A 24,159-nucleotide genomic window follows, 5' to 3' on the forward strand; every position below is an offset into this window, starting at 1 on the left:
AGGAAAGAAATAAAAGCTTGGAATTTGGATGGGAGGAGGAAGAGGAAGGAGGACAGTCGCTGCTGAAGGAAGAAGGTGAAGTGAATCAAAAAAATTCAAAACTTTTTTTAAAAAAGAGGGACTCTGAGGCGGCGAGGAGCACGCGCCTCCCATAAACCCAGCACAAGAGAGAGAAACCCAGGCAGGTGAGGGGGGAACCTCCTGCTCCTTTGACTGAAAGGCAGCTGCTGCTACCTGCTTCCTCTTCCTTCCCATGCTGAAGGGATCTCCTCTTCTCTAACTCGCTCGCTTTGTAGCCGGTGCCTTTTCTTCACTGTGGTGACTCCTCAGTTTGGCTGAAGCAGTTGATTCGGCCGGTGCAAAGCGCCTCCTTTTGCCTTTCCACGCCCAGACACTTCTGGAGGCAACCTCGTGCTGGGTGTATGGGAGGCAGCGCAATGGAGTCACCACAGCAAAGTGGTTTATTTCCTCTCCAAATGCCCAGAGAAAGGAAAACGCTCTGTTCGCTCCAAACTGCCTAGAGCGAAGGGAGCATTTCTTTTTTCTGGGTGCTGGCAGAGATTTATTTCCTCTCCAAGCTCCCATAGAAAGGAAAATGCTTTGTTCACTCTGGACTGCCAAAGGCTCCTTAAGCACCACCAAAAGGCTCCTCTGGCAGCCCAGAAAGCCCGAGATGGCCGGGATTAAAGGGGGAATGGCAGGAAACTGGCTGGGCCTTCGTGCTGCTCTCAAATTTCCTGGGAAATTTTTCCGGGCTTGGGTTCTTAAGTAGAAAATGGTTCTTAAGAAGAGGCAAAAAAATCTTGAACACCCGGTTCTTATCTAGAAAAGTTCTTAAGTAGAAGTACCACTGTAGAGCTGATACTTTAGTTCATCTCCAATGTGCATGTACATGCCGACCAGCTGATTTTTGGCATGCCTGAGGCTCTGGGAGGGCATTTTGGCTTCCAGAGATTCTCTGGGAGGGATGGAGGGCATTTTTGCCTCTGGAGCCTGGGGAGGGCGAAAAATGGGCCTACCGTGCCCACCAGAGTTTGGGAAATGGGCTGTTTCAGGCCTCCAGAGGACCTCCCTGTGGGGGGGGGGGGCAGGCCATTTTTACCCTCCCAAGGCATTGAATCCTATAGGAGGGTAGGCAGTCATGCATGTGCAATAACACAATAGCGCACAGGCATGCTTTCAGCACTCAAGGAAAAAAAGGTTCGCCCTCACCGGATTATAGGGTCGTTGAAAGGAGATGATGGTTCTGGGTTCAGGATCCATAGCAGTCTGAATGAAACTGAACCCAGATGTAGAATGTATTGCCTTGTTGACCAAGGAGGAACACAACTGGCAAACCTGGCCTATTATGATTACCAAGATCTATAGTTGGGAGCAGAATTGGTTTAGCACAACACTCTTGTTCCCCAGTTCCACAAAACGTCTAGTAGAACCATAGTAATAATATTAGAAAAACCACCTACCATTTCTTAAATAGTAATTCAGATAAAGGAGAAAATTTGTTTATTAAATATGCAGTTTTTAAAAAGCAGGTTTTTTTTTTACATATATAAAAATCAAACTTCTTAATAACTAATCTCCCTCACAGTGAGGCTCTGGGCACTGTACAATTTAATTAATAAATTAAAATATTAAAACCTGAATAGTTTGGGATTAAAAAATTTAAAATGTTATAAAATTATAAAAAAATTGAAGAGTTCCAAATGTCACATTCTTGTTTTACCTTGTATTTGCTACCTAAAACATAGTTGCTTCTTATTATTTTACATCCTTACTACACTCTGTAACATACAAAGAATGCAATTAAGAGAAATGACACAGCAAACTAAATCTATGATAGAAATATAGGTGAAAAGTTTCCAATACAGCTTTGTAAAATACTAATGCATACCAGAGTAGAGACCTTTAGTAGGAAAAAGCCTAGATAACTAAGTACAGGTGTAATTTTTTCCACCCACTTAGAAAATTATTGAGCTTTAAAATGGTGCTAAAGTTACAAGACGAGACTGTCCTTGAAAATGAACTATCAGAAAAGACGTAAAGACTTGCTATAACCATTAACTAGACTGAAGCAAGATTTTTAACTTCTATATTTACATGTTTAAGAATTATTTTTAATGCTACCATTTAAAGAAAATCCAGGGATAAAGTTTATATGCCCAGATTTATAGGAATTTAAAAATTTACATTATTTTCCTATTCTCTCAGTAGAAAATGTTCTGAATATTTTAAGAAATCATAATCCTGCGTAGTAACTCTGTAAGTCTACTACATCTGCTGAAGAGAAAAGAACAGTAACAAGCATTTTCACTATTGAGAATTTAATACTTATTTTGCCTTTTAAAGAGTCTAGTAACCCACATTATGCACCATACTGGTAATTAGAATATAATGAAAGCAGTTTACTCACCTGTAATGCAACTTCGAACACTCTTAAATCAAAATCATTTTGTTATTTTAAGACCTTGGTTAAACAATAAACAAATATAGTATCTGAAGATATTTTTATACTATCACATGTTGCAGAAAAGACACATAGACATTAAAAATGTAATTATATGTTATAATCCCCTCACTTTCAATTGCAACATCATTTTTATAAGCAATTCCATTTAAAAGAAGCAGACATGGTTTAGTAGGAAAGAGTTTTCATATATTATTATTCCCAGCATTCCCAACAAATAAGCAGAATTGACAGTAGACACTGGATATACAACATAAAACGTTTTTATTGAAATGTGTTGGGAGCAAAGAACTCTTTGTCTGCATGCTACCTAACAGTTCTGCAAATCTTGAAAATTGGAAAAAGCTGACATAATCTGTTGTCAACATGTACCAAAGACTCAGTTTTAAAGTTTCACTTTTTAAATACAAGAGGCATCCCTTGTTCAAAAATATATCCAAGTAATAATGTATTACTGGTACTTCAAGACTTTCCTATGTCAAATCTGTAAATAATAAACAAGAGACTCCCAGCTTACAGCCAACATCAAATTAAAAACAAGTACTGTACAAGAGACTCATTCATTTTATTAAAGAAACTGGGTTACATTCTCAATTTCTTCAATATGAACACTCCTTCATCTTGTCTTGATACTGACTAAGCACTGTCATGATTAGTAGTAGTTATGTTCTTTTGGAGTAATCCCTTTCAAAAGTTTTCCCAAAGACCATGGTTTACAATTTATACTTCCAAGTCTTTCAGGAAGCAGGTATATTGGTTTGAAATCCAATGTGAGACAGAATGTTTCTTAATAACATATTCCATGCTCAAAGCCCAAAACCCACCTAAGCTTTGGGTACAAGAAGTCTCACAGGCTGACAGATACAGATCTGTCTGGCCACAAAACTGATCGAGGAACATTTTCCACCCATGAACAAATAACAAAGAATTTAAAGTTTTTGACAAATTACAATACATATTACTTTCCAAAAAGTAAAGAAATATTACTTCAGACTTCGCTTCTGAATCTATTTATTTTAATCCAACCCTGGAGAAAATTCAGAAGTGATGTGTTCGTAGTCACATGCTTTCACAGACGAGGTTGGGAAAGAGGAACCAATGTCACACTTTTCTGTCAGGAATTTTTAGACCGAGCATGTACAGCAGCAAATGTATGGACGGAAAGTCTTGTGTTTGAACCACTGTCCAAAATATCGCAAGATGAGATGATATTTTGCAAAGCTTGAGCATACGCTGAAAGAAAAATTAGCTTTATTACAATATATAGTTTGGAAAGTCAAAAACAATGGAAAGCATGATGGAGAATTATATGCTACTTGGAAAACAAACATTTTGTCCTCTACAAAATAGAGGATATACCCATGATGGGGAACCTATAGCATGTGTGTGTGTGACATTGCCAATTTCTCTTCTGAGTTTCTTGCTTGCATGTACGTGTGATGATCAGCTGGACTTTGTGTGTGCAGCAGTGCCAGAAGCTGGAAGAGCTGATATTCTGCTTTCTGGTGTGAACATGTGCGCCGGCTAGCTGATCGTTGCCCATGCATGCACACCAGTAACTGGAAGACTAGCTGGACAGCGCACATGCGTGTGGCAGAAAAGGGAAGTTCATTTCCCGGTGCATGCATGCCCCCTGGAAGGGCTGAGAGGCAAAAAGAGGCAGTATGCCCTCCCCCCATCTCTGGGTACACCAGGGTGATTCGAAAGAAGCACACCCACCCCCCACCCCGAAGGAAAATGTGTTTACAATGTCTTTTCTAAATGCCAATGTACCAAATTTTAGGAAGGCAGCAGTTGGGGTTGGACTTCCATTTTCACGGCATTTGTTTTTCCCAATCATATCCAGTGACTTAGCAACAGAATTGCCAGTCTCAACAGATTTTCGGAGAGGGGTGGCATACAAATCTAATAAACTATAACTATTTTCGACCTGACTCAGTACGCCAATTAAGAAAATTTATATGGCCACTCAACTCACTCATCCTGACTGTGAGACAGCTTAGAGCAGTGATGGCAAAGCTTTTTTTTTGGTTCACATGGTAAAAGGTTGTGTGCACATGGTAGTGTGACGCATGTGCCGACACCCATTCCCCTCCCCCCATGCATGTGCACCCCCCCATGTGCACAAGCCTCACTGAAGCCTTGGATGGTGAAAAAAATGGCCAAACCAGAAGTTCAGAAAAATGGACTTCCGGTTGGCCCATTGTGTTGTTTTTCACACTATGGAGGCTTCAGGAAAGCTTCCTGAAGCCCTGGAGTGCAAAAACAGCACAACAGGCAAACTGTAAATCCATTTTTACGAATTTCTGGTTTGCCCATTGGACGATTTTTTGCACTCCGGGGCTTCAGGGAAGCTTCCCTGAAGTCTCCAGAAGGTGAAAAGGTGAAATGGTCTTTCCCAAGGCCGAAAACCAGCTGAGCTGACATAGGGTGGCGCTTTGTGTGCCCTCCAGTATGGCTCTATGTGCCATCTGTGGAACATGTGCCATAGTTTCGCCATTACTGGCTTAGATAATTTATGTAATTGCATAGCTATCAGTCTGATACAGCGAAATGACTTCTTTATTTTGCATTCTTGTCCCTAAGAATCACAATTCAAAGTCTTTGCATTATACACAAATTCAAGAATTAAAACCTTTCTTTATACCAAGGAGTTTCTTCAAAGAAGAGAAACCACTGGTTTCACAGTAATTAAATATATTTACTACAGTATGAAGCAGCAGGGATTGTGTGTGACCAAAGAGAATGTACAGCTGTGGATAGGGAAAGAGTGAAAGTTAAATACAGTATCCCACCTTCTACATTTCCTTTATTTCAGGAGCTTTGAAAAGAGATATTGCTGTAAGTTCTGAATAAACAATACCTGATCACAGCAGGCAATTGTGGGATCTATTTTTGTTTATAGTGTACACCTGTAGTACTTTATGTAGCATTTAGTTGTCAATTTGTTTTAGCTGGTTACTACAACTGTAACTTAGGTTCAGAGCTTTCCCTTTCACAGAAATGAAATGCTCTCAAATTGAGCAGATGCCAAATTGTTTCAAAACTTATATCAACAACTGCAAGAGAAAAATGGGAAAGAAGATATTTTACTCAAAGTGTAATTAATAATACTTTCCCAGAATTATGGCAGATTAGAAATATCTCAATGTCAGTTTGCACATCTCAATGTCAATTTGGACAGTGACATCACTGATGGTGCCCTGCTGCTGCCTCTATTTCACCAGCTGTTTTAGAATTCCCTGAATCAAATCCAACTGAGGTGGGCCAGTACTGAAAATAATGGAGCAAAGGGGACTTCCAAATATGATACCTTTGTGGTTTTTGTAGAACATACAGTTGTTGGCACAGCTATCAGGATGAGTGTCCCAGAAATCTGACCCACAAAAGCACAAGGGAGGCAAACGTATATTATACATGTCGATCTTCTCTCGCATCTGGGCTCGTAATGCTTCGACATATCTGCAAAACACATTTTTCCCCTCGTTCAGCAACAATTTTAAAGTCTTAGTGCTAGAAGCAAATTTCCTGGCTGAAATCTGAACAACATATTTCAACTATTTTTCTTCTGCAACAAACAAGCAAACCAAACCAAACCAGGAGCTATAAGGTCATTTAGGGTTTACTGGGACACAAGCTTTTATGGACTAGAATCAAGTTTGCAAGATTCATAACGTGTCACTTTCAATTGGTGTAAAAATTATCATAAGCTCCTGAAATGTTTAATGATTAAAATTAAAGTAATTAAGATATTAGCATTAGATTATTTATTCTAATCATCCAGATGTCCACAGAAGAAAGCTGCAAGTTAACTGATGGGCTCACAGAGGCAGCTAATTCTCCACGTGCTTCTTGAATTCATGCTCTACAGTGGATGTGGGGCCTCAGGTGGCCTCTGGCCATTCTGCTTGCCCATAATCACATGCTACTGCTGCTGTGCTTGACCAAAGGCACCAATCCTACAACTATCATCAACCTACTGCTAATATCCTGGGGCAGAATAATCGAGTGAAAAAATTGGCAGGAAAAATCTGCAAGTATTTTGACCAGGTAATAGTTATATTTGCTGATTTAGCAACTTGATATAAGTCTTAGAAATATAGGTAGTCCTTGGCTTACAAGTTTATTTAGGGACTGTCTGAAGTTACAACAGCACAGAAACAATTGACTTGTGACTGTTTTTCACACTTGCAACCATTTGCGGCATCCCCTTGGTCCTGTGATCAAAATTCACATGCTTGGCAACAGACTCCTATTTATGACGTTTGCAGTGGTCAGGGTCATGTAATCAACTTTTGTAACCTTCTGACAAGCAAAGTCAATGGGGAAACCGGTTTCCCTTAGCAACCGTATTACTACCGTGTTTCCCCGATAGTAAGACACCCCCGATTGTAAGACATATCGGCGGTTTCAGGGGGGTCGGCTAATATAAGCCATACCCCGAAAGTAAGACACATGTCTTACTTTCGGGGAAACACGGGGGGTATTGCCGCCGGATCCTCTCTACGTTACGCTCGCTTTTGCCGCCGCCGGCAGTCTACGAGCGTCCGCTGGCCGCTGCTGCAGTCACTTTCTGCCTCCACTGGAGCCGGCTGTGGTTTCATCCTCTGCTTGGAGAAGTAGCATCCTCTGCTTGGAGAGGACTTTGGAAGTGACGCCGGCTGCTGTACCAGTTTCTTTCCTTCTCCCCCACCCCCATTTTTGTAAGGAAGCGCTGAAAGACACCGCGGAATTTACCGCTGAGTACATTTATTATTTTAAAGCAGCCGGCGTCACTTCCAAAGTCCTCTCCATGGCAACTCCTGTCTTGTTTGCCTTCGGACCCCAAAATACCCCCCCGCGCGCCCTTTTCCATGGGCGCGCAGTCCCCATCCCCCTGCCAGCCCGTGGGGGGGGGCGGGGGCGGGGAGGCGCCGGCAGTAGAAGGCGCTGCCCCCGCTCGCCCGATCCGCTCCCTCTCCTCTTCCGCCGAAAGGCAAACGGCGCGCCCCACCGCTTAGGCTTTTGCTGCTTCTGGAGGGGTGGGTGCCGATGCCGAAAGCCTCAGCGCCGTTTGGCTGCCGGGGGGGCGGGGAGGAGAAAATCCTCCTCCCCCCTCCAGGAGCAGCAAAAGCCTAAGCGGCGGGGTGCGCTGTTTGCCTTTGGACTCCGACGCTTAGGCTTTTGCTGCTCGTGGAGGGGGGGTTGGCGGTGCCGATGCCAAATGCTTTCCCTCCGCGGTGGGGGGTGCAGGGCAGGCACAGTCAGCCCCAGGAGACAAAGAGAGAATGAGAGAAAGGAAAGAGACAGAAAGGGAGGGAGAGAAGGAAAGAGTGAGAGATAGAAAGGATAGAGAGAAAGAGGGAATGAGAGAAAGGGAGGGAGAGAAGGAAAGAGTGGGATATAGAAAGGATAGAGAGAAAGAGGGAATGAGAGAAAGGAAAGAGAGAGAAAGGGAGGGAGAGAAGGAAAGAGTGAGAGATAGAAAGGATAGAGAGAAAGAGGGAATGAGAGAAAGGAAAGAGAGAGAAAGGGAGGGAGAGAAGAAAAGAGTGAGATATAGAAAGGATAGAGAGAAAGAGGGAATGAGAGAAAGGAAAGAGAGAGAAGGGAGGGAGAGAAGGAAAGAGTGAGAGATAGAAAGGATAGAGAGAAAGAGGGAATGAGAGAAAGGAAAGAGAGAGAAAGGGAGGGAGAGAAGGAAAGTGAGAGATAGAAAGGATAGAGAGAAAGAGGGAATGAGAGAAAGGAAAGAGACAGAAAGGGAGGGAGAGAAGGAAAGAGTGAGAGATAGAAAGGATAGAGAGAAAGAGGGAATGAGGGAATGAGAGAAAGGAAAGAGAAAGGGAGGGAGAGAAGGAAAGAGAGAGAGAAAGGATAGAGAGAAAGAGGGAATGAGAGAAAGGAAAGAGAGAGAAGGGGGGAGAGAAGGAAAGAGTGAGAGATAGAAAGGATAGAGAGAAAGAGGGAATGAGAGAAAGGAAAGAGACAGAAAGGGAGGGAGAGAAGGAAAGAGTGAGAGATAGAAAGGATAGAGAGAAAGAGGGAATGAGAGAAAGGAAAGAGAGAGAAAGGGAGGGAGAGAAGGAAAGAGTGAGAGATAGAAAGGATAGAGAGAAAGAGGGAATGAGAGAAAGGAAAGAGAGAGAAAGGGAGGGAGAGAAGGAAAGAGTGAGAGAGAGAAAGGATAGAGAGAAAGAGGGAATGAGAGAAAGGAAAGAGAGAGAAAGGGAGGGAGAGAAGGAAAGAGTGAGAGATAGAAAGGATAGAGAGAAAGAGGGAATGAGAGAAAGGAAAGAGACAGAAAGGGAAGGAGAGAAGGAAAGAGTGAGAGATAGAAAGGATAGAGAGAAAGAGGGAATGAGAGAAAGGAAAGAGAGAGAAAGGGAGGGAGAGAAGGAAAGAGTGAGAGATAGAAAGGATAGAGAGAAAGAGGGAATGAGAGAAAGGAAAGAGAGAGAAAGGGAGGAAGAGAAGGAAAGAGTGAGAGATAGAAAGGATAGAGAGAAAGAGGGAATGAGAGAAAGGAAAGAGACAGAAAGGGAGGGAGAGAAGGAAAGAGTAAGAGATATAAAGGATAGAGAGAAAGAGGGAATGAGAGAAAGGAAAGAGAGAGAAAGGGAGGGAGAGAAGGAAAGAGTGAGAGATAGAAAGGATAGAGAGAAAGAGGGAATGAGAGAAAGGAAAGAGAAAGGGAGGGAGAGAAGGAAAGAGTGAGAGATAGAAAGGATAGAGAGAAAGAGGGAATGAGAGAAAGGAAAGAGAGAGAAAGGGAGGGAGAGAAGGAAAGAGTGAGAGAGAGAAAGGATAGAGAGAAAGAGGGAATGAGAGAAAGGAAAGAGCGAGAAAGGGAGGGAGAGAAGGAAAGAGTGAGAGATAGAAAGGATAGAGAGAAAGAAGGAATGAGAGAAAGGAAAGAGACAGAAAGGGAAGGAGAGAAGGAAAGAGTGAGAGATAGAAAGGATAGAGAGAAAGAGGGAATGAGAGAAAGGAAAGAGAGAGAAAGGGAGGGAGAGAAGGAAAGAGTGAGAGATAGAAAGGATAGAGAGAAAGAGGGAATGAGAGAAAGGAAAGAGAGAGAAAGGGAGGGAGAGAAGGAAAGAGTGAGAGATAGAAAGGATAGAGAGAAAGAGGGAATGAGAGAAAGGAAAGAGACAGAAAGGGAGGGAGAGAAGGAAAGAGTGAGAGATAGAAAGGATAGAGAGAAAGAGGGAATGAGAGAAAGGAAAGAGAGAGAAAGGGAGGGAGAGAAGGAAAGTGAGGGATAGAAAGGATAGAGAGAAAGAGGGAATGAGAGAAAGGAAAGAGACAGAAAGGGAGGGAGAGAAGGAAATATAAGACATACCCCGAAATTAAGACGTAGGGGGGCTTTTGGGGGTAAAAAGAAAGTAAGACGCTGTCTTACTATCGGGGAAACACGGTAGTTTACCAACAGTGGCGATTCAGTTAATGACAAATGTTGTAAAATGGGACAAAACTCACGTAACAAATGTTTCATTTAATGACAGAAATTTGGGCTCAACTGCATTGTAAGTTGAGGACTACCTGTACTCTACACCTGGAGAAGTTCAGCTGGCTTTGGTTGTGCTGGTGGTGCTCCCCATCATTTATCTCCCGACTAAGAAGGACCTTGGCCTTTAGGCTTTGTCAGGAGACTAGACTAGGTGAATGTTTGTTCTGGTCTGGCAGTGCTTGTAAATGCGTGTTTATTGGATTCTAAACTTTAACTCACCTAGAATATTCTTTATTTTTTTGTAATCTTTCCCGTACTTTTTTCTTTTCTTCTGGGTCTTCCAGTTTCAGTTGTTGCATTTTTTCACAGGTTTTTCTTCTGGGGTTAGCAATATTTTGTGAAGCCAGCTCCTCTGCCCTTTTCTCCTTTGCTCGCTCCCGTATCCTTTGTTCCTCTGCACGGCGCTGATACTCCTTTTCTTTCCTAATTCTGAGGCAGACAAAATTTCCAGTCATTCAGAATTAGTTATTGGACTGCAGAATTAAATGTTAGAGGAACACAAATGACCATTCTGTTTGGCTATCAAATTTCTATATGAAATAAAGGGCAGATTATAAAAGTTGGTTAAAGGCATATTATTGTTACTTTAGTTTCAGCCGACTGAAAACATAGCAATCAGCTTTGCATCTTATTTAGCTTTTCTGTGCATGGTATACATGACTATATATTCCACATTACAACTTATTCCCCTTTTACTTGCAAATGTTTGGTTTCTAACCATCTGTACATTAGAACAAAAAACAATAGTTAGTATAAAAGAGCTAGGGGACAGTGCAAAAGAAAACTAAAGAGAAATAAGAGGTTTATAATAAAAATATTGACATAAAGAGTATTTCAGCTAGAGAATTCTATATACAGGTAGTCCCCAACTTACAACAGTTCATTTGGTGACTGTTCAAAGTTACAGTGGCACTGGAAAAAGTGACTTATGACCATTTTTCACACTTATGACTGTTGCAGCATCCTCTTGGTCACATGATTTACATTCAGATGCTTGACAACTGGTTCATATTTATGACAGTTGCAATGTCTCAGGATCATGTAATCAACTTTTCTGACCTTCTGACAAGCAAAGTTAATGGGGAGACCAGATCCACTTAACAACCGGATTACTAATTTAACAACTGCAGTGATCCATTTAGCAAAAGTGACAAGAAAAGCCGTAAAAGGTGGCAAAACTCACTTAGCAAATTTCTCACTTAACAACATAAATTCTGGGCTCCATTATGGTTGTATGTCAAGGATTACCTGTACAGGAATAGTACAACAGAGAGCTTTTATTATAAAATCATAAAAGTTCAATCAAATTCAGTCTCACAACAGTCTTCAGTCACACAATGGAAATGGCCACATTCAGAAGAAAGATATTCCCAAATATTAGTCAATAGGGCACAAACAAGTTGTTGTGTTTATGCCATATCTAGACCTCCTAGAGGGGTCTGGTTAGTCACTGCATGGAAACAGAATGGTGGTTGCAATCGACCTTCAGCCCAAATCATCAGAGGATAATTGCGTAGGTGCTGCCAGCTTTACTAAATCAAAAGCTCTTCAAATCAACGGAAAAATACAAGAATTTAAAAGGCAAAATATTTGTTTTAGAAAACTACGCTGCTTAAGAAAACATAGCCATTTAACTCTGTTGTTTTCCCCCCTTGGCCAATCTCTTCAAAACTCAATATTTGTCCAGACTTTACTGCATCATTGTAAAGTTTTCACTAGTAAAACGCTATGGGAGCAAGGGCAAGATAACCAAATACTTACAATAAAAGACAGCATTTTCTCCTATATAAAAAGGCTCTGCCAAGTAAGAATTTATTAGAGAAGATTCCTCAGATGGTATAAGAAAGTGAATCTCTGCTTCAATGTACAACTTGTCCAGATGATCTCTCTTAAGATTCTTTTACCACTTTATTTTTTAAAAATATATCCAATAAATTTCCTCTGTAGCTCAGATATGCTTTAAAAAATGACAATGGCATAGCTTGGCACCATTTTTAAAAAACTTAATTTTACTATAGTTCAAGTGAGATACTATTGAACCAAGGCCCCATAACTATGACAGGAAAGGGAAAGCTATAGGTCAGAACAGCTGTGTTGCCAGCTGTCAGTTATTTCTGATACCCTCCTGGCCACTAAAATTAATGAAATGAGAAGCTGGTATAATGAACAGTAAAATACCAGTCTCATCTTTATTTTTGAGCTCCACAGACACATTTTTAGAAACCAAGAGTGGCTACTACCCAGTAGTTCCTTAGATTTTTTTTCTTTCAAAAGGAGAGAGCAATGTTAGCAATCATTTATATTCAATAGATTATAGGCAAAAAAGAATGGTCATCTACTAAATGTGTACTTGTCCATTTTCCTCTGCCACTCCTTCTGTCTTTGCTGTTCCTTCACTTGTTCTCTTTCGATATCCATGAAGAGGCGTCTATACCTCAGATATTGGCTTTGATGCTACAGAAAAAGAAGAGTTTCAGTTGGATCCTAATGCTGGATCGTGCTATTCTACGTACCGCCAAGGAAATGTTTAGTCTATTCTTTTTCCCGACCACAGCAAAGGCAAATAAGTATCTGAATTCTATTAGAATGCAAATCAGTGGGCAGAAACTATGTTTTTAAATGTGAGTGAAATTTCTCAAATGTATCATTAAACTCAGCACATAATATAAAATTTATCTCTAGCTTTATTAACACAAAAAAGTAAAATGTTATGTTTTTCCCCTCCAACCAAAGAACCTAGGCATTTCATATATGAGACAGAAAATCTGGAAGCCAATTCTGGCCTATTTTGAAAAATAAAAATTATCTATTGACAATCTATTGTCTATTGGATTTTCACATACCTGCTCACACACATGCATGAATTAGGACATTAGCTATCTCTGTGTTATCTTACAGTTTAAGAAAAAACTTTCAAGTGCTTGCTCTTTTCAGCATTCTGTAATTAGGGAGTTTCATCATTACATATTAGAAGGTTATATGATATTGTTTGGGCCCCTTTTTCTCCATCCAAAGGCTCCAGAAGCTTTCCTGAAGCCTGGGGAGGGCAAAAACAGCCTTCCCCCACCCTCCAGAACAAGGTTGTGCGCACATGGGTGGGGGAGAGGGCACTGCATTGTGGACATGGGCACTAGGTTTCAAGAAGCTTTCCTAAAGCCTGGGGACGGTGAAAAATGGCTCAACGCTCCAACTGGAAGCTCATTTCCGAACGTCCAGTGTTGAGCCGTTTTTCGCCCTCCCCAGGCTTTAGGAAAGCTTCTTGAAACCTGGGAAGGGTGAAAACAGCCTCCCCCTGCTGTCTGGAATGCCAAAAATCAGCTGGCCAGCATGTACATGTACGTTGGAGCTGATATATGGCAATGTCTTGCGTTCCCTCAGATATAGCTCTGCGTGCCATCAGTGGCATGCATGCCATAGCTTTGCCATCACAGGTATATTAAATTTTTACTATCCTGCCTTGGAATTCTTAGACAGCTTATCCAAGTTGACCTATGCTGATCTTGGTAACATCTGGGATCAAGTCAGGCTGCCTAGTGCTGCCACCTATGGATAAAAACAATAATTCTAATCTCTATTCAGGGATCAACAATGAGATACATAATTAGATACCTGATCAAATAATCTTCCTTTCAGTCATGATAGCACTGAATAAGGTGAATTCATGTAAGATTATATACCTGCTTCTTTGATTGTTCCTCCTCTATTCCAGGCCAGAATATATGAACAGCATGAGCCTCAGTATCAGATGGATTATTATCTTTCAAGGTATCACTATTTACCTGGAAGAAAAAAAACAAAGAGAGTAAATCTTTGAAATAATTAGACATGTGATCATAAAAGTCTACCTGGAGGGTTTTTAAAATATTTTTTTCAAAATGTTTCTTCTTGGCTATTACCTTTAACATACTCATTATTAAGTAAAAGATACGATATCCCACATCCTATTACAATTATTGGTTACTGAAAATTGGGGTTTTTTAGTTGATAAAGAGCTATACAGAACTGTACAAATACCAAACTGTATCTCTGAACAACAGCCCAAATATATATATGAGGAACAGCATGGAGAGCAAAATAGAACACTTCTCCACACCCCACCAAATTAGCTTTTCCATTAAAAGTGTCTTTATGTTGTGAAGAACACAACTATAGAAACTTTGGTGGCAATCCCATTATAAATGAAGGGTCAATTCAGAAATGTCTTATAATCTTCAGCCCTAACTGTGGGGTATTTCATTGTTATGCTGCAAAATTGTCCATGCAAGGACAACCAGAAACACCATATTTACCTAATACTTACCATATAAAATGGTTATATCATCAATATGCAATTATTCATTGTTTTGGGGCAAAAGAACAATACATAGGGAACTTCTGCAATACATCAATAAATGTCTAAATTACATTTCTTGGATCTTTTTTGTTAGGACTAAAAAAATTGAGAGGTTTATATGTTATAATTAATAATTTAGCCATATATTCCTTGAATCTTGAGCTACTTATCTGTACTAAAATAGAAAGCATTTTAATGTTCAGTTCAATAATTTACAGGAAAATAAGAGGAGCTTTTCATTTCAATAATATAGTCTCTCAATGAAGGTACCAAGAATGCCAATATTTTGCCCAAGGTGTTTAACATAATTCAGGTTATTTATTCATTTAGGTCCAATAAATAGTATTATTATTATTATTATTATTATTATTAATTGGATTTGTATGCCGCCCCTATATTTTATATAAATATAAACTAATTTATATATCAAATTTACATGGCTGCCCATTTTACAAGAAATGAGCATAAACAATAAAATGAAACAAATATATAAAAACATCATTATGAAAAATAAGACATATTAAAATATTATTAAAAATTAAAATATATTTTAATGCTATTTACCTATTATGGCTTGGAGTGATCATACCAACCACAATAGTGGAGCTATATTAGAATGTTATTAATTCCCTGAGACTCACAATAACTAGATATTGAGGATTTTTTGGAAAACTAACAGGGATGGAGCTAACTTTGTGGTATGAAAGGTAGGGGAGGGAGAGGATAATGTTGCATAAGGCAGATGGCATGGCAGAGGAGGCCCACTTTCTTCTGACTATCAAATACAAAGCCCTAGCACATGACTACAAATTCATAGTTGAGAAGCCTTACTTTTTGAAATTCTGTGTTCTTCCAATTTCTTCCCTCTTGTTCTTGAAGTTCTGCTGGAAGATCATGGTGCCCCTTCAGAGGAAGTTCTCCCATATCATCCTCTTCTGGGCTTAGAGGAGTTTTGCTGCAAGATTCTGCGACTGTGTTCTAAAAAAAAAAAGACATTGCAGTCAAAGTATTTTTTATAAATTCATATAAAAGGTGCCCACTAGCATTAATCCTACATTTTAACTTGTGGTCCTCAAAAATTATAAAAATATTGAATCAACGACAAAATAGACATATCTAGCAAGAGCAGTGAAGATTCTGTGTGTTTCTGGACAAGGTTTCTTTTAAAGTTGGAGGTTGCCAGGTAATTATAAATGCTTGGCAAATGAAAAGCATGCTAACTCAGCTTCATGAGAGAATCCTGATGTTAAAAACCAGTATATAAAAATCTAAACAAATGTTCAGATTCAGTAGGAACTCATTTGAATCCTGTCTAGGTTTGGGCATCATGAAAGCAAATCAAGTGTTGTCTAATGACTATTAATTGGGGTTTTTTTGCAAATCACATGGAAATGTGTCCCTCCAAGCTTGCATAATTATTTTGGTGCAAGGAAGATCATTCTCCTAATAACTTCCCCTTGATTTGCAGCTGCATTTGTCAGAATCCTCAACTAGTGTATCTATGCCTATATTTAAGAGCTCTAGTGATTCAGTGGTTAAAACGCTGCCCACAGCCAGGAGTTTGAGCCTCAATGGCTCAAGGTTGACTCAGTCTTCCATCCTACTGAAGTCAGTAAAATGAAGACACAGATTGTTGGGGGCAATATGTTGACTGTAGGGTTTGCTTAGAGAGCGTTTTAAAATACTATGAAGTGGTATATAAGTCTAAGTGCTATTCAAAAGTAGGTGGAAGGTTTAGTATGGTAACCAGAACTTGTAGCTGCCCAAACGTCCCATTTTCCTGCCATGCCTTGATTTACTGTTTTAGGGAAAACTCAGGAAATGGAAATGTAATTCCCTGCATTACAACCAAACATATACTACTCTTAGTATTCATAACATTATAAGCTTTTCTGTGCTAATGACCTGTCTTCTTGGAGAATTCTAATGAGCACCTACTGGATGTTCTGAAGATTCATTTCCTTCTGGAACAGCTTTTCGAGAAGCCAGTTTGTGACGGACCTGTTGCACTGTTTTCCTTACCTGAAATAAGAGATTTATACAAAGAAGCAGATAGCACACATTATAAACGGGGTTTACTTGTCATTAGTATAAGTCAGAGAACAGAAAATATTAAAAAAAAACCCAACGCTTACAGTTTTGGCTAGTTCTGAAAACTGCTCCGGCATGTAATCAGCTTGTTGTACATAGGTGACTTTCTCATTAGAATTGCCAATGGCAGAATCTCTGGTATATCTGTAGAGACATGTATTTTTCTTAGGGGTCAACCGCAATGCAGAATCTGAAAATCCTATAATGACAGAGCTTTCTTTCAGGGCCTGTCAAAGGAGAAAAAAAAGTGTGAGAATGAGACAAGTTTAAAAAGATAATGAGAAAGAAATAGGTATAAAATGATGGGAAAGCAAAAATAAACTGTATGAAGAAATCAGTAGTTTTAAACTGAAATAGATGCATATAATTAAAAATCCTTGAAATACTGCTTTATTAACAAATGGATTCTATTAAATTGTTTTCTAAATTTTTTTTAAAAAAAGGGTTAGATTACAGTAAATATGCATAAAATAATCTCAAAAAGGCTTAACAGCCATAGTTGAAATATGTAATTAAGTGGCCTGTGGAACTAAGAAATGGTCGACCTCGAGGTCTCTCCCTTGTGGGGTGCCTCAGGGGTCGGTCCTCTCCCCCCCCTGCTATTTAATATCTACATGAAACCGCTGGAGGAGATAATCCAAGGGCATGGGGTGAGGTATCATCAGTACGCTAATGATACCCAGCTGTACATCTCCACCCCATGTCCAGTCAATGAAGCAGTGGAAGTGATGTGCTGGTGCCTGGAGGCTGTTGGGGCCTGGATGGGTGTCAACAGACTCAAACTCAACCCGGATAAGACGGAGTGGCTGTGGGTTTTGCCTCCCAAGGACAGCTCCATCTGTCCTTCCATCACCCTGGGGGGGGGGGAAGTATTGACCCCCTCAGAGAGGGTCCGCAACTTGGGTGTCCTCCTCGATCCACAGCTCACATTAGAGAAACATCTTTCAGCTATGGCGAGGGGGGCGTTTGCCCAGGTTCGCCTGGTGCACCAGTTGCGGCCCTATCTGGATCGGGAGTCACTGCTCACAGTCACTCATGCCCTCATCACCTCGAGGCTCGACTACTGTAATGCCCTATACATGGGGCTACCTTTGAAGAATGTTCGGAAACTTCAGATCGTGCAGAATGCAGCTTTATGGGCTTCTCTAAATATGCCCATGTTACTCCAACACTCCGCAGTCTGCATTGGTTGCCGATCAGTTTCCAGTCACAATTCAAAGTGTTGGTTATGACCTATAAAGCCCTTCATGGCATTGGGCCAGAATATCTTCGGGACCTCCTTCTGCCGCACGAATCCCAGTGACCGGTTAGGTCCCACAGAGTTGACCTTCTCCGGGTCCCGTCGACTAAACAATGTCATCTGGCGGGACCCAGGGGAAGAGCCTTCTCTGTGGTGGCTACGACCCTCTGGAACCAACTCCCCCCAGAGATTAGGATTGCCCCCACCCTCCTTGCCTTTCGGAAACTCCTTAAAACCCACCTCTGCCGTCAGGCATGGGGGAATTGAAACATCTCCCCCTTGCCCATGTAGTTTCTGTGTATGATTCGACTGTGTGCTTGTTTTTTATATATTGGGGTTCTTTTGGATTTTTTAAACTTAAAACTGTAATTTAGATTGCTAAATATTAGATTTGTTATTATGTATTGTTTACCATTGTTGTGAGCCGCCCCGAATCTACGGAGAGGGGCGGTATATAAATCCAATAAATCTAAATCTAATCTTTTAAAATTCAAAAACCAAGACCACCCAACAATATTATGTTATTTATGTTAAAATAATTTCATTTATAAGGAAAAAAAACCAGGCAGATTATAATAACTACTCTCCAAATTAAATCGATGCTATTTTATTACACAGAAATTCAGTTTAAGAAATTCACATAAATATTTAAAAGAAATAGAACCTTACAGCTTCATAAGATGACTTCAACTGTTGTTTCCTCTTTAGATTAACACATTGGTTCACTCTGCGTTTTACCTCTTGCTGAAAATGTTTCAATGTTTTCTCTTTTTCTTTTTGTTGTTCTTTATATTCTTTTTCAATCTGAATAGCTGTAGCCTATAGAAATAATTAGCATTAAAACAGATAAACAGATCACAAGGGAATCATATTTCAGAACAACATCAAACTTGCTGTTAATGCTAAGTTTTGCTAATAATAATAAGAGCCGGGGTGGCGCAGCAGGTAGAGTGCTGTACTGCAGGCCACTGAAGCTGACTGTAGATCTGCAGGTCAGCGGTTCAAATCTCATCACCGGCTCAAGGTTGACTCAGCCTTCCATCCTTCTGAGGTGGGTAAAATGAGGACCTGGATTGTGGGGGCAATATGCTGGCTCTGTTAAAAAGTGCTATTGCTAACATGTTGTAAGCTGCCCTGAGTCTAAGGAGAAGGGCGGCATAAAAATCGAATAAATAAACCAAATAAATAAAAAAACCAAATAAATAAATAATACAGCACACTTGCATAGGTAGATTCCATTTTTACTGAAGACACATATTTGCTTTGTACCACTAACACAATGAACAAGGGTTCTAATTAAAACATAATAGCAATTAATGGCTGCAAGAAACGTATAGGGTCTAGGCATAAAATCACTCTTCTAGCTTACTGAACTTCCGAACCTTGGTTTGAGGAATAGCAGGCCTTGCCAGGAAGGGATTGCAAAATAAGAGGAAAATATGTCTATGTTTGGATATGAAATTCTTAGGAACGATGTCCATGGTGCATTAAGGATGAAATGACCCCAAGAAACAATCAAGCAAAACGGGAAAAATAACATGATAAAGTGAGTTAGTCAGTTCCTAAGAACTATGATAAAATATGGTGGAATAACAGAAAAACAACTAATATGGACAGACTATGGATAAAAGGAAGGGGTGTAGATAAGGCATCAAGAAACCTATCCTTGTAGTTGAGTAATTTACCTTCAGAGGAACACGGGTATCCTTCCCGTGACCTCTCCAGGTCCCTGTATGATCATGCCGGTGTTCTATGTTTTCTATATCTTTCTATATTTTCTATATTGTTAATAAAGACTTTTGCTTTTATTCTCTTGGTCTGGGGATTTTTTCTCAGTGGCATTCCGGATGTTAGATTCTAGTATCTCTGGGTCCTAGCCAGAATGATAAGAATTGGAGTCTAACAGCAATTGCAGGGCCACAGGCACCCCATTTAGCTTAATGAAAAGAAAGGAGTAAATCACAGCCTAAAAGCTATACGTTGTTTTGAAGTTTACCATTCAAAAGTATGCTATCATTACAGAATCCCTCAGAACAGATATAGTTGTTAACTACTACAACCTGAAGAAGTTTTAGATTCTATCTCCAAGACCTTAGGAACATCTGGGATTTCAATGAGCCACTGCTAGTTGGAGAAGAAAATGAACCTGGTGGTTTAATAGTCTGAATTTTTGATATTAGTTTAAGTATCTTGGCACTTAATACTCACAAAAACTGGGCTCTCTTCTCCATTGTCTTGGGCACTCTCCACCCAGGCCCCAACAGGTGCTATGCACTGGGTTCTTCCTGCTAATACATTCCTGTTGACTGATGAAGGTCTCAAATGGGCAATTTTCTGGGAACCGTGTTGTTGGAGCCCCTTCTTGGATGGTACCATCTCATCAATAGGACAGTAAGGCCAGGGTTTCCTATGGAAAGACACCTGTGATGTTTAACAAGCATTAATTTATAAGAAAAAAAACCCTAGTTCTTTTTATGTGCTAGAATAATACTTTAAATGATAGCTGTTGCTAATTTAACTGGAAGTACAAGCTTACTTGTATTTTTTTTAAAGTTGTCTTGTCCTGTTTCTGTCAAAGCGAGCAAACAAAGCTTGTAACATTTTCTAAGAGATAAAGTAGCCCTACAATGCTGAGAATAGAATAGAATTCTTTATTGGCCAAGTGTACATAAAAGAAAAGATACAATTGTCAAGAATCAGAAAGTCTAACGATGATTGTCATAGAGTACAAATAAGTAATCATGAAACAATATTAATATAAATCGTAAGGATTACAAGCAACAAGTTAGTCATGTGGGAGGAGATGGGTGATAGGAACAATGAGAAAAACTAATAGTAATAGTAATGCAGCCTTAGTGAATAGTGTTGAAGGAATTATTTGTTTAGCAGAGTGATGGCATTTGGGGAAAAACTGTTCTTGTGTCTAGTTATCTTGCTGTGCAGTGCTCTATAGCATCGTTTTGAGATAGGAGTTGAAACTATGTCCAGGATGCGAGGAGTCAGTAAATATTTTCATGGCCCTCTTTTTGACTTGTGAGATTCCCATAATCCCTTTATTGCTCCTAGATCATATGCCTACATGCCACAATTTAATTTTTCTTGTATATTCATTACAAATATCCACACAATTGCATTTGCTTAGTATCATGTGTCAACAAAGTCTGTCTCGTTATATGAATTCCTCTTAAAAGCTTTAATTAAAACAGAATTAGGTGTTCCTAACTGGCTGGGACAAAAAAAATGGGGGTGAGAAGGTATTTTAGTTTTCTCTTGAGTTTTCACTAGCAATTTAAAGATTATGGTTATGGGACTAGCGCTAAATACAATTCTTTTCTTTTCTTTGTTTGGGGGTCTATGCATGCACAGTGTATCCTTTTTCCATGTTATGCTCTGTGGCAAAAAGATGGGATGTAACAAAAATTACAGAGATGCATTGCTCATTTGCTTGAAGGTCGGCAGATCTGTCCAATACACCTATAAACATCTGAACAATTCTTAGCATTGAAGGCAATTCTTTCTGCAAGAAACTTAATTAAATGTGAAATACATCATGTAACAATTACTGCCAACCTGCCTTCCACTGAGGACCTGTATACTGCATGAGTCAAAAAGAGGGCTGTGAAAATATTTACGGACTCCTCGCATCCTGGACACAATTTTCAACTCCTACCCTCAAAACGATGCTATAATATAGAACATTGCATATCAAGACAACTAGACATAAGAACAGTTTTTTCCTGAATGCCATCACTCTGCTAAACAAATAATCCCCTCACCACCATCACAGTATTCACTACGGCTGCATTAGAATAGAATTTTATTGGCCAAGTGTGATTGGACACCCAAGGAATTTGTCTTGTTGCATATGCTCTCAGTGTACATAAAAGAAAAAGATGCATTTGTCAAGAATCATGTGGTACAAAACTTAAAGATTGTCATAGGGGTCAAATAAGCAATGAAGAAACAATCAATATTAATAAAAATAATTACTATTACTATTAGTTTTTCTCATATTTCCTATCACCCATCTCCTCCCACTAATGTCTGTATGACTGTATTAATATTGCTTATTTGAACCCTAGGACAATCATTAAGAGTTGTACCTCTTGATCCTTGAAAAATATATCTTTTCTTTTATGCACACTGAGAACATATGCGCCAAGGACCAATTCCTTGTGTGTCCAATCACACTTGGCCAATAAAGAAATTAAATTAAATTCTATTCTATTAATACATGTGGCCAGATAAGGACAAGGAGGTGTGGTTGTCACTACATTGGGGTTTCATACTCTTCTGGAACCCCTCAATTACCTCCTTTTGGCCCCCACACCACCCATCCGAAGTTCTTAAATATGCTTCCTGCCAAACTTTTTAATACCGAAAGGCCATTTGGGCGGGGCTGTGGAAGGTCGCCAGCCCCAGCCACGCCCCCCAGAGAACCCACTGAGGAGCCCCTCATTCCGGTCTCGGGCCCGGAGGGAACCTTCCCACCTGTCGGCAGCAACCCCCGCAGGAAAGATCGCGTCCCTCTGGGTTCACAGCATCCCCGAGGCCGACCTCCGTCCTGCACCTTCCCCGCTTGGCCAGGATTCGGATTCAACCGCTACCATGGCAATCCCTCCTCCCGCGAGATTTGGCACCCGTACCGCTTGACCTGTGGCGCCGCTGCCATGACAACCAGCTCCTCTCCTCTTGTCCCCGCGCGCTCAGGTCTCTTTCCTCAGAAACAGCTTGGCTTCTCTGCTCCAACCGTCGTTTTAAAACCTCGCGCCGCTTCCGCTACAACTGCACGACGGCTCCTCCCCGTCTTTCCCGGAGCACCAATCCGTCCGTACAAGCGGCAGTGATGTTATAAGTAAGCCAGGCCCGGCCGTGTGATTGGTCGGTATTCTTACAGCCTTTGGCCGCGCTTTGGAAGGAGGGTCCGTTTGAAGTTTGGCCCCGCCCTTCAACTCAAAGCCGCTCCTACTAAGTACTAAGTTGCGCCAATCAGCCGCCAGGGTTTAAATTAAAGGCCGCATCCTACTTTCTCTGTTGAAGATGTTATAACGCAGCTCATATAGCCTGATAGTCCAACTCCCTGCATAAGCAGGAAAAGCTACACCACTTCAGACACTTCATATATACATAACCATGTTTATACGTTTCACGTATGTTTATACTTCTCCCGTACTTTTATATATGCTTGACAAAATATAAACAAACATAAACAAACAGCAAACAATAAATAAAAATAATAAATACATAGGAATCAATGTAAAAGCAAATAAATGCGGGCAAATCCATTAGAAAAGAAATAAAAGCTCGGGACTTGGGTGGGAGGAGGAGGAGGATTGTCGCTGCCAAAGGAAGGTGAGGTGAGAGGACTTAAAAAAAAGTTACTTAGCTTTTTTAAGTTGTGATATTTAAATGTGCTTTATATATAATCTACTTTATTATTATAAGATATGATATACTTTCTTATTGGAATAACTATTTTGTTAGACATATAGAATTGTGGGTTATTAGATATTTTTGCTGCAATATGAAGAATTATTTTATATATAACCTACTTGGCTTAAAAGATTATAAGAAAATTGCTTTTTGGAATAATGAGCTCAATAGATTTGTAAGATTCAAATAAGAAGTGAATTTGATGACCAGCGATTAATGTAAAGGTAATGTTTTAATATTAGATTGGGAAAAGCTATACTTTAAGAGCTTTTTGAATATATAAGATATTATATGTTTTTACAGTTTCTTTGTGAAAAAAAGAGATATAAGAGCCTTCATTCAATGATTACAAAGTTAAAAGAAAAAAAATTGTATATGTTTGACAATAAGCTGGATTTTGTGTTGGAAACTATGTATTGTTTTTTAACTTTGTGTTGGAGAAAAAAATTTAAAAAGTCCAAAACTTTAAGGCTTAAAAAAAAAAGAGGGACTGAGGCGGCAAGGAGGAGCACGTGCCTCCCATACACCTGTTGCGAGGCTGCCTCCCATACACTGCTGCTCCTTTGACTGAAAGGCGGCTGCTGCTGCTATCTGCTTCCTCTCCCTTCCCATGCTGAAGGGCTCCCGTCTCCTCACTTTGTAGCCGGCACCTTTCCTTCACTGTGGTGACTCCTCGGTTTGGCTGAAGCCCAGTTGATCCGGCGAGGGCGAAGTGCCCCCTTATGCCTTTCTGCACCCAGATGCTCCAGGAGGCAACCTCGCACCGATGTATGAGAGGAAACACGAGGGAGTCACCACAAAAAAGTGGTTTATTCCCTCTCCAAGTGCCCAGAGAAAGGAAAACGCTCCGCTCGCTCTGGGCTGCCCAAAGTGAAGGGAGTGTTTCTTTTCTCTGGGCGCTGGCAGAGGTTTATTCCCTCTCCAAGTGCCCAGAGAAAGGAAAATGCTTTGTTCGCTCTGGACTGCCAAAGCTTCCTTAAGTGCCACTAAAAGGGTCTTCTGGCAGCCTAGAAAACCCCAATGGCTGGGATTAAAGGGGAAATGGCAGGAAACTGGCCGGGCCTTCGTGCCGATCTCAAATTTCCTGGGAAAATTTTCTGGGCTCG

General features: G+C 40.2%; 1 protein-coding gene across 3 annotated transcripts; it reads right to left on the bottom strand.

Moving 5' to 3' along the window:
• Positions 1–2,711: 2,711 nt before the first annotated feature.
• CCDC15 (coiled-coil domain containing 15) lies at positions 2,712–22,567 on the bottom strand. 3 transcript variants are annotated; one of them, XM_070765047.1, is made up of 11 exons: positions 22,267–22,567; positions 19,829–20,027; positions 18,290–18,439; positions 16,425–16,607; positions 16,228–16,311; positions 15,121–15,267; positions 13,634–13,735; positions 12,307–12,410; positions 10,176–10,385; positions 5,778–5,926; positions 2,712–3,697 (listed from the first exon to the last, which is right to left on the bottom strand). In XM_070765047.1, exons 1-11 carry the CDS (start codon positions 22,290–22,292, stop codon positions 3,579–3,581), a joined length of 1,473 nt encoding a protein of 490 aa, XP_070621148.1. In that variant the 5' UTR covers positions 22,293–22,567; the 3' UTR covers positions 2,712–3,578. The 3 variants fall into 3 exon arrangements, with proteins under 3 accessions (XP_070621148.1, XP_070621150.1, XP_070621149.1); XM_070765049.1 differs by lacking the exon at positions 22,267–22,567 and adding an exon at positions 22,112–22,248 and having other exon boundaries at positions 19,829–20,041; XM_070765048.1 differs by lacking the exon at positions 22,267–22,567 and adding an exon at positions 22,112–22,246.
• Positions 22,568–24,159: the final 1,592 nt, after the last annotated feature.

Source organism: Erythrolamprus reginae, chromosome 12 (genome assembly GCF_031021105.1).
Source record: "Erythrolamprus reginae isolate rEryReg1 chromosome 12, rEryReg1.hap1, whole genome shotgun sequence".
NCBI classification, from domain to species: domain Eukaryota; kingdom Metazoa; phylum Chordata; class Lepidosauria; order Squamata; family Dipsadidae; genus Erythrolamprus; species Erythrolamprus reginae.